This window comes from Hippoglossus hippoglossus, chromosome 11 (genome assembly GCF_009819705.1).
Source record: "Hippoglossus hippoglossus isolate fHipHip1 chromosome 11, fHipHip1.pri, whole genome shotgun sequence".
In the NCBI taxonomy this organism is placed as follows: Eukaryota; Metazoa; Chordata; class Actinopteri; order Pleuronectiformes; family Pleuronectidae; genus Hippoglossus; species Hippoglossus hippoglossus.
In genome coordinates this window covers 10,441,695-10,456,684 of record NC_047161.1, presented here as the reverse complement: position 1 = coordinate 10,456,684, position 14,990 = coordinate 10,441,695, and the positions used below count along the sequence as shown (strand labels likewise).

General features: G+C 43.0%; 1 protein-coding gene across 1 annotated transcript; it reads left to right on the top strand.

Moving 5' to 3' along the window:
• Positions 1 to 4,020: 4,020 nt before the first annotated feature.
• Positions 4,021 to 14,990, top strand: susd5 (sushi domain containing 5). The gene is made up of 5 exons (XM_034599570.1): positions 4,021 to 4,432; positions 5,847 to 6,024; positions 9,781 to 9,890; positions 10,497 to 10,685; positions 11,632 to 14,990. Exons 1-5 carry the CDS (start codon positions 4,342 to 4,344, stop codon positions 13,497 to 13,499), a joined length of 2,436 nt encoding a protein of 811 aa, XP_034455461.1. The 5' UTR covers positions 4,021 to 4,341; the 3' UTR covers positions 13,500 to 14,990.

The window sequence follows — 14,990 nt, the reverse complement described above, 5'->3', positions numbered from 1 at the left end:
CAGTGTCATTTGTATCATCTGTGGTTTTCCCACAATGACAGGTCCAAACGTCTGCTGTGACAAATGGGCCCGTTCTCAGAAAATACAAGTATTATTAAACTGACATGTTTAACCAAGCTAACAGGCCAGTGAGACATAGGTCAGTCTGTACATGTCCACACAATACTGAGAGAGGGTCATTTAATGCAATTAATCTGTGCTTTATCAGATCATCACACAGCAAACGTGAGATTATCCTTTCATCTATCATATAATCTGTCAATAATGATTATCCTTTGATGGGGGCTGGATCCAATCCCATCTCACATTAGATGTCAGTTGCAATATCTCAGGAACATCGTGACGGAATTTCTTCAAATTTGGAACAAAGGTTCACTGGGTTTCAAAGACAAATTGATGATAAAAGGTCAAAGGTCAAAAATCAAAGTCACACAGAAATCACATATTACACATTTTTAACGTGTTATTTTAAGAACACCTCGTCATTTCAAATTTGGCACAAATGTTCACAGTTTAACTGATTAGATTTGAAAGGTCAAAGTTAAAGGTCACAGTTTTTGGCCTATCGAACATGATCTCTCATGGCTGTCTTTTAGGAGTTTCACAAAAACATGAAATGTAAACATTCCTTATTTCGTCTGGGTCCCCTCTGCAACTATAAGTGGAAGGGGGGTTTTCATCTGAAATATAAAAATGCAAAATTCACGAAAATACATCTGACAGAATGTATTGTACAAAAACAAACGTCTCTGTTGATCTGCATTTCCCAAAGCAGCTGCCGTTCATTACCACAGTGAGCCCTATAGGGCAATAAGCACAGCAGGATTTGTAAAAAGTGGTAGTGATTAAAAGCAATATAAATAATTTCAGAAGTTTATACCTCAGAGTATTGTGTAACATACAAGACGTGAGTCAGATTTCAGTGTGTGTGTGTGTGTGTGTGTGTGTGTGTGTGTGTGTGTGTGTGTGTGTGTGTGTGTGTGCTGGCAGGAACACATACATATTAGGATGCTTGTGCCAGAATTTTGTCTTACATCTCTCCTCCTTTCATTCCTGTCGCCTTCTGACTGAATCGCATGGTAATTAACAATCGCTCCTCAAAAGTCAAATTAATGAAGTCAGTTCTTTGAATAGCTCCGTGCCCTCCTCGTCCTGACTCAGCTGCGGCTGGCAGCGCGGTGTTGAATGTGTCCTGACGAGCGCAGCGACCATATCAGTGTCGAGAGAAGTCGTCTCAGATGAATACCTCAGCTCAGACACATCAGATGATGATATACTATGATTATAGATATAAGAGGGGTTTGAATACTTTTAATTCTTCATCAAAACACTTAAAGACTTAGTTGTATAGTTTGGCCTCTTTCTTGCCTCCTTTATTTTGTATTTTTCCTGTTTTCTTGTCTATTTCTAATGTCATATAGTGTTTTATTTTATTTTATTAAAGGTACCTGTGTGTTTTTATAATATACATGTTTAATTATGGACACAAAATATATTCAATGTTATACTGCACTATACCATGTACTAATATTTGTGTAATGCATTGCAGTACTTTATATTTCACTATCTAATTGCAATGTTCTTAGATAGTTCTATTTTGTTGTATTCTATTTTTATTCTATTCTTTTTATACCTGTATTGTTGCGCTGCTGTAATATCTGAATTTATCCCCTGGGGATCAATAAAGGAATTTCTCATGCTATCTTATCTTTATAGCAATGTAGCAAAAACACATATGTGCAGGTTCAGATGCATGTACACACATTATTTCTCACTGTCCAATGAATACTGTGTTATACTTAATCATAAGTGTTATCACTGTTTCCCTCCACGTAGCCTCAACTCGGAGCTTTCCAAGCTGCTCCTGTTTTTCCGGACCCCACCCCTCCTGGCGGTTTAGGTCGCTGTTGCCATGGAGACAACGTCAGTCATCCCTCTGTCCCTGGGATGCACTGGGATGACCAATGGTTTCCTCCTGAGTCAATCACACACCTGCACGACACGTCATTCTGACGGGACATGGGAAGTCACTGGTCTCACACATAGTCAGACCAGTGAATGTGCGTGCGTGCGTGTGTGTGTGTGTGTGTGTGTGTGTGTGTGTGTGTGTGTGTGTGTGTGTGCGTGTGTGTGTGTGTGTGTGTGTGTGTGTGTGTTTACTTCCACACATTGTCTAATGGGTGTGTACTGTGAGATTACACACATGTGTGATGTCTGGTTATGTTTCTCCCTGGACACCTGCAGCAAACATAATTCACACCAGCCTCTCTGAGATGGTGCAGGTGTGAATCATTGTCTCTCTTCTCCTCGCCATCGCTCTCCCTTTTTTCCCCCCTATGACCCCCCAGCCCTCCAGAAATAGCCTCCGTCCACGAGTTAGGTTCCCAGCCCACTTTTAAAAAACCCTCACCCAAACCTGCCGGACAGGACATCCATAGGACGAAAGTGTGAGAAGTGCAAGAATACAGGGTTAAAAGAATGTGACAGAGAAACAGAGATGAAATGGGAAAAAGAAAAACATCGGCTGTGGAGTTAGAGGCAGAATACAACCGGGAGAGAGGGAAGTCAGGGAATAATGAAAATGATGTGAAAGGCAGAGATGAGGGAGTGTGAAACCTCAATATAGGTGTCACTCCTTGGAGAATTTCTTTACTATTGTCTTTTTAAATCTTATTTCAAATGATTTCTCTGTTTGAGCATCTGCATACACACACATCTGCATTGATCCTGTCCCCGACTGTCTTCGGTCTTCTCTCATTTAACATCACACCCATAGAGCAGGGGAAATTTCACTTGCAGTACTTGTAACAGAGTATTTTACACATTGGGTTAGTTTTACATAAGTGAAGTATATGAATACATTTTCCAATCGCATACGATCCATTTAACACAGTAAGTGTTCTGGATCTTTCTAGTCATATCACATAGACTTCTTCATCAGATTTCCGGTGGTCATCAAATCATTACTGATCAAATTTCAGTTTCCCCCAATCACTCTTTAGACTTCTTGATCATGTTGGCTTACAACAGAGAATCTCAAACCTAGTTTTCTGTAAAACCCCTGCAGAGGCTAACCCTAACCCTGTCCTGTCAGAGGATGCCCATACATTTGCTCTGAGGAGAAACAAGGTCATACTGATAATCTGACACTACCCTCGTGCATGTGATGTTTATGAATCCTTGTGTAAATACATGGGGAGATTCAGTTGTCTGTTTTGTAGACACATGCGTTTAATAGAAGAAGCATACGAGCACACTGTGATAACTCTGATTCTCTGTGCAACATTTATAGTGGTTGTAATGTGGGTTCAGTGGTGCTGCTCTGGTTTGTAGGTCTATGGGTTCTAGAGATATCTATAGCTGCAGATTCACGGAAACAATGAAGAAAGCTCTTTATGGGCTGGGGTCATCCGTCTTTATCTCCCTTACCAAATGGGACACACACACACACAAAGAGAGAGAAACACACATACACAGTCGTGTCTCCATGACTTCAGAGATTATTATGTTGATTTCTGTGAGACTTACTCTAACCTTGACCATAGTACTACTTGCCTAACCCTAACCTTAAACTGACCACAAACCTGACCAAACCAAACCAAACCAAACCAAACCAAACCAAACCAAACCTCCCCTCACCTCACCAGACCCAACCTCACCCTAACCCTAACCCTCACCTAACCTACCCAAGCCCAAATCTGAACCTATCCTACCCTAAACCTAACCTAACTTAACCAAACCAAACCTAACTTAACATAACATAATCTAACCTAGCCTAGCCTAAACCTAAACCTAAACTTAAACTTAAACTTAAACTTAAACCTAAACTTAAACTTAAACCTAACCAAACCTATATACACACACATAGATACTGATGCCTACATGAGCTATGAACTTTGTGATTTTGGTCCCTTCATTCTGTTCTGTGTCTTGCTCAAGGACACCTCGGCAGCAGCAGCAGCAGCCTCTACACACCCTCTCCCTCCTCCTCTTGCTCTGGAGGAGCAGGAGTCGGTTTGACCGCCTTTGCGCACCGTGAAGATTTTCAGGCCGTGACGTATTTACTAACGGCGACGCGCGAGTTTTCGCACCGGTGCTCCATCTGCTCGCGAGGGCGACTATTTGTGGAGGCAAACGAGCCTCGCTCCCGAGCCGCTCTCACCGTTTTCTTCCCGTTAACGGACACACTTGTCAATAAGCTCCTACACCTTCCCACCGCTGCGTCCACCGGGAGGGAGACTGTGACCCGCCACACTGTTGACTCAAGTTTTGATTTGGACACGTTCTCCATCCTAAAAAGTGAGATTTACTTTATACAACCACAGGCGCAAAAAGAAGAAGATGCTGGACCGCTGGAACCAAACTGTTGTGTGGCTGCTCTATGGATCCCTGGCTTGTCTTGTCATCAGCTCAGTAAATGTAAATGCAGACGGTAAGTTCATATTTGAATCCACAAATGACAAGAAACCCACAGACTTCATTATAAACTCAAATCAAAAAGTTTGGGGGTTCGTTCCTCGGCGCGCAACGGAGGACGAGCGCGCGCATCAACGGCACCTGTCGTGTCATCTCGTGCGTTTAGCAGGTTTATCATCACACGGGAGCATTTTCTCTGTCGTCCCGTGACTGTTTTATTCTCTGATATAAATATTGAATCTTAAAGTAGAACCAAACAAACACAGCATTATACGTGCGTTAAGCTGTGCGTAATGCTGTTTGAGTGCGCAATTATCGTCCAGCTTTTACAGATGAGGCTTAGTTTGCTGTTTTCCCACGTTTTATCCATATATTTCTTAAAAGGATAAACTTTTAAGGTTTTATACACAGGTTTAGAGCATGTTTTCTTTAGTATAAGTGACGTGACTGTATATTGTGACCGTGAAGGGGACGTAGTGCCAATTTACAGTAAATGTACCTGTCACCTCTGAAAGCTCACAGATATCAAACCTCTCTGCTCAACTGCATTCTCCAGATACTGACATGTAAGTGTTGAACTATATTTAGACTGATCATGAGATTTTAATGCGTCTGGCGTCAAATATGATTTCATATTATGTTGTTGAATTAACTTGGATCTAGACTTTACACAATAATAAGCTGTTACCTTCATTTTAGCACAGACATGTCTTGATCACTTAATGATTTACACCTACTTTTGAAGCCCTCTCTAAATCTGTAGCAGATTTATGGCTCTAAAGTTTACATATCCCAAAACTATATATTAAAAATCAGTGCTAAAAATTTGTGCTGAGGACGTTTATACTATCATACTTTACTTGTTAAAATAAAGCTCTCCTAATATTTATAACAGGCTTTTGGGCTGTCCCCACTCATTTCAGGTTTGCATCTATAGGTTTTCTTCAAATTAATTTGATTGTAACCTACAAAAAACCTTTGTAATAGTTGGAGTGTGTAGTTCTAACACAGGCTGCCATTATCGAAAAGCTCGACAATTTGTTCACATAAGGGCTGAACGATAAAACAATATCAGTAGTTATCATATATAATTTTCATGGCAATATGACAAAAGTCAAATTTATATATCAATGTAATGATTATGCATTGTGCCAGCACAGTGAGGAGGTATAACACATCATCAATCTACCTCATGTAACAAGTGTTTATCATCCTCTGCGCATAAAGAAGAGTTTAAAACAACAACCATCACTCAAAGATCAGTCTTTAAACTTAAAAGAAATAATAATGTGACATTCATCGTGATAGTTATTGATACTGACTGAATAATTTTGGCCATATAGTCCACATACACCTGCCACTCTCTGAGTTTTTGCTTTGAGGAGTTTCAGAGTTTTTCCTCTTACTCCCTGTTCTCTCTCTCCTCTCAGGTCGGGTGTTTGTGTTGGACCTGAGGAACTCCTCCGGCCCTCAGGGCTTCAGAGATGCCGAGCGGGCCTGTGCCTCACAACATGCCCGCTTGGCATCGGCAGAGGATCTCCGTCACGCTGTGGTGGAGTGCTTCTTCTCTACATGCACCCGTGGGTGGCTCTATGGAGGCACAGTGGGGTAAGAATAGCAAAGAAAAGAAGTACTCTGTCTTCGTTTGTTGTAAGGGACGTGTAAGGGAGGCGGCTGATTTCTAGAGATGTCAAAGGTCATCTCTGGTGTGTGTGCTCCTGTGTGTGACGGAGGTCGTAGGGATGGATGAAAGAGAAAGGAAGCGAAGGCTGCAGCGGCAGTTTGAGAGAGCGGGAAGGATAGAAGAGGAGAGTGACACATTTCAAGGGGGAAAGAGAAAAAGCGGAGAGGAAGAGAGGGAGAAAGACTCCTCTGTTCCTTCCTGGAGGAGGAGGGAATTCAGAGCCGGGGTGTCATGTCGACAACTGCCTCCATTTACACCTCTCATCTCCACGGTAACATGACACACGGCTCTCAGCACCCGGAGACAGAAAGAGACGGAGATGATTTTGGGCTTGAGGGAAGACAGGTACACCCTTATAGTCAGGTGTTTGATTGACATCCTGTGTCAATAGCAGTAATTACACAAGACCAAATGGCCCTTAGAGTGCTTCTACAATACCTTCAGTTAAATACATGGCAATCAGGGGTTTATGATGTAATATCTGGTAAAATGAATATCTAAAAATACTCGTATGATACTCGCTCATAGTTTCAGAGGACAAACATCCAACGTCATTAAAAATGGCGGCTTCCAGAAGAATGGTGAACTGGTCTGGTCGATGGAAAAGCTGAAACGTTTTTTAAAAATCTCTGTACACTCCCTGCGTGTTGGACAGTGGACATTAGCTTTCACACCCACGTACCATGTTTCACAGTCATCCATCTTCAACTTGGTCTGTCCAGCTCGGTTCATCCCCGCCCATCGTCAGACCTTCACCACAACGACGACTTCTGCCGTGTTTGTGACGAAAATGGAGTTTAATGTTAAAAATGGGCCAGAGTTGCTCTCACTGTTTGCAGCATCACATCACACCCACTCTATATATTTTCTGTTTAGTCTGGTCACATATTTCAGAACATATTAACTGTTGCTCTTGCTTTCCTGCTGACTCCCTTCAAGGCCGCTCCTTGGTTTCTGTTGTAGCTATAGGTTCAGAAGTTCCAGCCCTCACTTCTCTGCATTTACACTTCACCTAACCAACTCCATATATAATTTCAGGATATGTGTCACTGACTGTATATAAAGATGGAAGATGCGTCTACACTTCTTCCCAGAAATGAAGCCAAAATATATAATGGATACGAACGCTGCAATCAAGATACCTTGTTTTTAAAACATCTAGGAAACAAACATCAGTGTGATAAGAACTACCTACAATAACAGACAACTTATTTGAGAAAAATCTATTTGGCGTGTGCTTTGACTTTTTAGTTTGGCCCATGTCCCAACTGCCAACATGGAGGAGGCAGAGTTTATGACCTATACTCCAGCCAGCCAGCCACCAGAGTCATGTTGTTCATCTCTATATATAGTCTATGCAGCGTATTAGAATGTTATGATGTATAATACTGGAAACTGGTAGGTTCATGCACCACAGACATCCCTTCAGACAGACTTGAATCCAGGATGTTTTGAGACATTGGTTTTAAGATTTTGGGAATTTTTTTCCATTCGTGACTCTTCTTGATTGGAATGAAAAACCTTTTGACTCACAGAGCATATAATTATGCTTTAGTTATGTGTAGATTTACATGGTGGTTAGAAAGGGTTTGTTTTTTAGCTTTTGCAGGTAATCCAGGGTCAATTCAGACGTTCAGTCACATATCGGTTCTGGAAGTTGCTTTGAAAATAATTCCCTTATTTCTGTGGTAAGATTTGTGAGAGTTTTGCAGAATGTAATGCTCTGGTGTTAACCTGTATTATTCTACAGATTTCCATTGACTTCATTTTTTAGCTTTCTTGCATAATAACAGGTTGACTGTTCTGCCGTAACGTCTTCATCTTTACTGTCAATCACAGATCTACTGCCTGGCAACGGACACATCAACCACACACACGCACACGCACACACACACACACACACACACACACACACACACACACACACACACACACACACACACATACATACACACATTACCACACACACGCACACACACACACACACGCACACGCACACGCACAACACACACACACACACATCCTTGAGGTTTTCCCGTCGTTATGTCATATAAGGCGATGGCTCTGAGAAACGTGGTCAGGTGAAGCATACACTGTCCCTGATAGAACCCCCCCCCCCCCCCCCCCCTTCTCTCTCTCTCTCTCTCTCTCACACACACGCACCTTCACTCACACACACACGCACGTGCACAGATGCCTTCAGGAGCTATAGTTTAATATGAAAACAGTCTTTGTGATTTTTGTCTCTCTCTGGGTGTTTTCTTGGCGATTTCTCACTTCCTTCTCTCAGACTTTTGTCCTTATAAGCTGAAGTTATAGCGTCGCTCGAGCCTTCAGAATGACTCACGCTGCTCTCGTCTCACAGTCTGGAGCTGCACTGCCAGTCAAATTCTTCCAAATTACTGATGCTTTGATTAACTCAGTTGCACAAGTTAACAAACACACACACACACACACAAACAGACACATGCACAACTCTTGGCTGACACCTTTTTATTTGACAAAGCCTGATTAATATTAATAAAAAGTAATGTATCTGAGCTCGGTGAAACTTTGCCATGACTTTCCTTTGTACATGTGGTTGAGCGTTGCTATGGGAACATGATTTGATTGGCCTGGGAAGTTTCGAGTCCGTCTTATCTGGTGCTTTCAATGATAAGTGGGCTAATGATGCTATAAACCCAGTTAGTAATGGGGCAAAAAAAAAGACTATTTACTCATCGTTTTTAGCTTGTAGGCGTCGTGGTCCGACCACATTACTCATTTAGTCCTTGTGGAATAGGTCTCATATTAAGTCGCTGATGTTATGATTGTTCTATATGAAGCAGGCTTGTATGGGAACATCTATTCCCAACGTGCCAGTGTTAGATAATGTTGTGCCACAAGCTACAAGTGCTGATACTGCAGCGTGTCTGAGGCATGATGTGTGTTTTTGTACTCTGATGTCATGCTGTAATAATATTAGTACAGTACTGCATAGATTTTACAGTGTATGCCGTCATGTTACCCGTGTACATATCTTAACCAGAGCACACATCACACATCACATGATTTGAACACGCCAGAGGGTTGAGCCGTAAAATGAAGTCACTCGTCCTGCAGAAAGAAATGCCTCATTAATACTTTAATACTAATACTAATTATTGTGTTAGCTTTATTTTACTGTTGTAGTCAGACATGGTAGAGAAAGATTAAACGGCCTCATATGCTTTGAGGTATTTGAGTCCAGCGGTGTCCCTCATCGGAAAGGTCACAAGATGAATCTGAGGCATCATTGGATGATTAATGGAGTGGAAAGAAGAAAATATTATTGTCTGCCACACAAAGTAACATCTAATTTTATATTATTATATAGCTTTTATTTGACCTCTTAAATGAAACCATCTGACATATTTAGAGGAATTGTCTCTTTGGCAAAAACAACTAAATCTCGAACATGACAACGGAACATAACACCAAATTTCCTCTAAAATGTGTTGGAGTAAATCATAAAATAGCACAAAATACTAAGTGTGTTTCTGTGCATGTGTCTGTTTGTGTTACAAGTTAACACACTGGGTTTAATTATGACCGCCCTCAACTCTGGAGTCTATAAATGGTCTTTAAACATGATTTGGTTTTAAATGAAAATCATAGATGTTCTCACTGTCCTGCCTGTGTGTCTCTCTCCTGGTTTCTAGGGCCACTGTGTGTAATGTTGCAGGCAGCGGACTGGAACCAGTGGACGTGAGAACAGAAAATGCCACAGAGGACACGGCTCACCTGGACGCCTTCTGCATCAAAGATAAAGGTTAGTGAAGACACAGATGTGTGCATATACACAGATGTGTGTGTTTGTGTTTTCACTAATATCTGTCTTCATTTACCGATCTGTCATGAATATCTGAGTGTGTGCAGTGATCCTTGAATGTACGTAAACCCTGATGGATCTGACAGGGGAGGGAAGGTTGCAGAATATTATTTGGTGCCACTTTGGTGCCACAGAAGATCTCTACTCCTTCCTTATAAACAGTTGATCTACTGTGGCTAACACCACACCCCGAGACTGGAGCCAACATTCTGCTGAGGGAGAAATTAACAATCCAGTCAATACAAAAGGAAAAGAAGTTACAAGCATCACAGTCAGGGTTGTAGCTGTAGTAATAGTTAAAATAGGAGGTTTAGAGGTATTAGTACCAAGATAGCAATGTAAAAATACTTCATTACGAGTTAAAGTCCTGCATGAAAGATCTTAAAAAAAAACACATATCACAGCAAAATGTAGTTATAGTACAAAAGTAAAAGTACATGTTTGGTCCATCTGATTATCTCCATGTTTCTGTACATTTAGGCTACATCACACTATATGTTCAATTTTATCTTATTTTACATATATCTCTGTGTTTGTTGTCGACAGGCGTGCCGTGTGGGGATCCTCCATCTTTCCCCAACGCTCGTCTGCAGGGTCACCCTGGCTTTGAGATGGGCGATGAGCTGCTCTACACGTGTGTGCCGGGTCACGTGATGCCCAGCGGACACACTGTCTTCAGCCTGCTGTGCGACAGCTGCGGAGAGTGGTATGGACTGGTGCAGATTTGTGTCAAAGGTAAGAAGGTGTCCAAACGTTGCATTTTGGAGCGCAGGCCAGAATTGGAAAGAGGCAGAACGAAGAAGAAAAAAGAGAAATGCCCCATTGTACTTTTCAAAGTTCTGAGCTTTGACCCAGACAGCAGACCGCACTAAGGTCAACCTCCTCACTTCCTTGCTTGTTGGCTCCCGGTGTTGTTAGGTGACCGCTGCTTGATTTCGGGCTTTTGGGGGAAACAGAGTCTTAACTGTGAGTGGGGAAGAAAAGGCACCGATGACACCTGAGCGTGACATACCGTGGTGTGGCCCAGTTCATAGCAGAGGGTCTGAAGAGTCCCAGTCTATGGAGGCAAAATGCCAGGCCTGTCCGTGGGGTTACAGAGACGTAGTTGTCTTTATTCTCAGGAGTAAATTACCCAAGAACAAATCAGAGTGTTATATATTTCTGTTACACAAAATTATATTCACATTTTGTGTGATTTATTGCTACAATTTTCAATTTTCTTGTGATGCAGTAAAAAGTTTCACCAACTAAGGCCTCTTAAATCTTTCAAATGAGCAAATCATCAACTGGGATAAATGATCACGTGTAGCCATTGCTTTATTTTAAAGGAAAACTCAATGTAAACATACATTGATTTGCTTTGTGAGTGACACATGAGAAGATTGATACTGCTCTCGTGGTAAAAATAAGGGTTAGTTAGTAAGGCAGGTTAGTTGGTGTAGTTACTTTAGCTTTAAATAAAAACTGGAAAAAGCACCTACACCACAACCAGTACCTCTAAAGCTCACTAATTCATATTTTATGTCTAAAAAAATAATGGAATGGCACTCAGAAGAGTGCATGGATCCAGGAGAACATTGGCTCGATTGTCGCAATCTGAAAGTTGTGTGAGATTTTTTGAGTTGAGTTGTATAATCATGGAAGTAAATAGATCATGTATGTTTCCTCTCTGTTTCCTCAGATGGGACTGAAAGTCACATAGACTATGAGGACAAGTTCCCAGATTCCTACGAGGAGGAAGGGCACCACAGCGAGAGGCCAGAGGAGGCTCACGGCGAAGTGTATGAGGAGGTGCATGGAGCTGCATACCCAGAGGGAAGGGGGAGTCAGGAGCAGCAAGAGACGAGCTTTGGTCTCGTGGAGCATCAAGACGAGCATGGAGATGATGAAGCAGGAGGAGAACTGATTGGTAGTAAGTTTGAGGGTGTCGTAGAAGAAAAAGATGAGGACCGGGCTGTGGAAGACTTTATAGGTCACCCGAGGTGGGAGCAGGAGAGGAGGGAGGTGGTGAGGATAGATGTAGCTGCAGCCACAGAAGCACCGGTCTCTCTTCTCTCCCAGAAACACATGTTCTGGTTTCCCTCAGAGGCTTTTCAGGAGGAGGGACAGTCCGTCTCCACCAATCCAGTCACACAGACTCCACAGAGAGCTTCAGGCACCCAATCAGAGGAGAGCAAAGAGCACGAGAGCCAGGAAACCCAGTATCCCGTCGATGTCGATGACCATGATCACGAGCGAGACAGCTACGACGATCATGACACCGATGACCGACAGGATCGCGACGACAGCCGCCACTATGATCAACCTGACCGTGACAGTCACCAGGACGAAGATGACCACGATGACCATCTTAAACATTACATTCCAGCTCAGCACGATGATCTGGACAGACGGGACCGCCCCGAAAAACACAACGAAGATCATATTGACCCCAATGACCATTATGACATGGGTGAACATGAAGATGATCGTGTTCGCTACAGCAGCCAGGAGTACGATGATCAGGACGACAGCTACGATGAACACGAAAGCTACGAGGATCGCAAGGACGTGACTGACGATCATGGTGCGGTTGTTCAAGAGCATCCTGAAGACTCAAAGGAACATCCAGACCACCACGACCATGACGATGGCGAGGAGCATTACGACCTGGAGGAGGACGATAGCGACCATCTTACTGATCATGATGAGCATGACAACGATGACCATGACAGCTACGATGATCATGATAGCCACGAAGATGACGATGATGGTCATCAGCGTGTCATCGTTTCTATAGCAACAGATGTACGTAAGAATGTCACTGCGAAGGGAGCAGAAGAGAAGGCAACGACGGATGACACCTGGCTAGACGGCTACCCTGTCGTCGTAGAGGAAACAGAAAAAGGCGACTCGACAACAGAACGAGTGAGACCAGAGGACGGAGAGAGGGGGACACATGCCACGACAACAGACAAACCCAACGAGGTGGAAATTCGTAGACCTGTCCCCAACACCAGTTTACCAGAGGAACACGAATCTCCCACTGTGGACCCTGAACAAGGTGGAGTAAAGGATGTCTGGCCTGGCTTCATCCCCACCGCTGCTCCTTCCCCTGATCCTATAGAGCCCTCAGACTTCCCCTCGTACTCCGACACCCTCGACTACGACACGCAACAAGCAGCTCCCACCCGCTCCTGGCAGGGAGACCTCACCGAGCACCCCTTCCTCGATTACGGCCTGGCTCCCCCAGTGCATGATGGCGACGTCCCGATGGAGGAGCACACCGTGAACAACCTGCCCAGTGAGACTGGCGAGCGTGAGGAGGTGGAGGGGGAGATGGGGGAGGCGATCTGCGTGGGCGATGACTGCCCTCCTCAGAGCTCCTCTAGCAAAGGTGCCACAATTACCGTCATCATCGTGGCGGTGTGTGCGCTGGCTGCAGCTGTCATCGTCGGGGTGTGGTGTTACCGACGGCAGCAGCAGAAGAGCTCGATGTACGAGATGAACGGGAAGGGCCAGAGTCACAACAGACAGGGCCAACAGATAGAGATGCAGCAAAAAGTGTAATAACGAGAGACGAGGAAAGAAGGACACTGACGGAGGGCAGAGACATTTAGGACGAGTCGGATGAATTTGAGAAGAAAGCACAGCCCTTCATCTTTCTAGAAAGTAGGCTACTGCATAATTGAGGATTTTGGATCAGTATGAACAAAAGAGTCCTGTTTTATACATTACCTGTGTGGTGCACAAAATACAGTAAAACAGTAAGAAGTGATGCAGCAGTATGGTAGCAGCCAGTCTCCTTCTTAACAATTCTACGGACGTTCCCCAATCTTTGTCATACTTATTCATTATTTTCAAAGCTCCGATATCTATGTGGACAGTTGGGGGCGTTCTGTCTAGACTGGACTACGTTGCAGGAACTAAAAAAAACAAGAGATTGTACGAAATTACCATGTTGGAAAACCCCAAGAAGACATGCCTGCCTGAAGTACACGAACTGAGACTTCAACCTCCAAAGCTCTTGGACATTGTGGTGAAGATTCTCTGCGTTACTTTGCTGTCATTTATGTTGAGTGGTCTTGTTTCTTTCTTTTGATGTGTACTGTTCTGGATTTATAGATCTCAACCTTCTTTTCTGTTTATTTTGTTTTATATATATATTAAAAAAAGTATCCCACTTGTTAGTTAGAGTTAGAGGTTCACAACACTGCAGTAAATTTGGGCAGGTATTTCCCCAAATGAAAGACCTGGCTTCTGTTGGACCAGCGTGAAAGAAAAAGAGAAAATTATGATTTTGATGATGATGATGATGATGATGGCTAGACCAGATGAGAGAACGAGTATGAAGAGAGCTGAAATGAAAAAGAGGCTGGGGAATGGTGTGAATAAGAAGTATGATGGAAGAAACATCTGAGGACGTTCCAGCCTCTGTTGGTTTTGACAGTCAGCTGGTGAGAAATATAAAGCAGGTTTCCAGACTGCAAACTCGGCCCTGTGTTTGTGTGTGTGTGTGTGTGCATGTGTCTCAGGTTCGTGCAATCTGCTGCTCGGCGGTACACCGTGTTTGAAGAAGCAGCGAGGATGCTGACGGCATTCAGACCAGCCAGAGATCAAACTTTGTGTTGCTGCCATGGAAACAGAGAGGAACTACCCCAAATGTTAGAGTTAAAACATTAGCAGTCGTTTTCTGAAATATTTCGACTGTTCAGAGTGTTTTTCCTCGTGAGATTTGACGAAAGATATTTTTGAATATCTTGTGGAGCTGGAGAGCTTTAGTTTAAAAATAGTTCCAGACCTCAGGCCCTGAAATGTTCACCAATCTGCCACAATGTTAAAACAGGTAATGGGTTTTAATGTTGGAGCTGTTCAGTGTACATGATGATTAATTGTTTCATTTAGCTCAATAATGATAAATGTCGTGCTAAATATTTTTCAGAAACATGTTCCTGTGCTTGTTTTCTGTCAGATTGTTGGTTGATTGAACCTCTGGTTTCAGTTGGAGTTTTCAATCCAAATATAAATAAGAATTCAGACAATTTGTATATCAACTCAAGA

Coding starts and splice junctions, on each gene's coding strand:
- susd5 (XM_034599570.1), top strand. CDS start 4,342: ATGCTGGACCGCTGGAACCAAACTGTTGTGTGGCTGCTCTATGGATCC. Junction 9,891..10,496: donor CTTCTGCATCAAAGATAAAG/GTTAGTGAAGAC, acceptor TGTTGTCGACAG/GCGTGCCGTGTGGGGATCCT. Junction 10,686..11,631: donor GGTGCAGATTTGTGTCAAAG/GTAAGAAGGTGT, acceptor CTGTTTCCTCAG/ATGGGACTGAAAGTCACATA.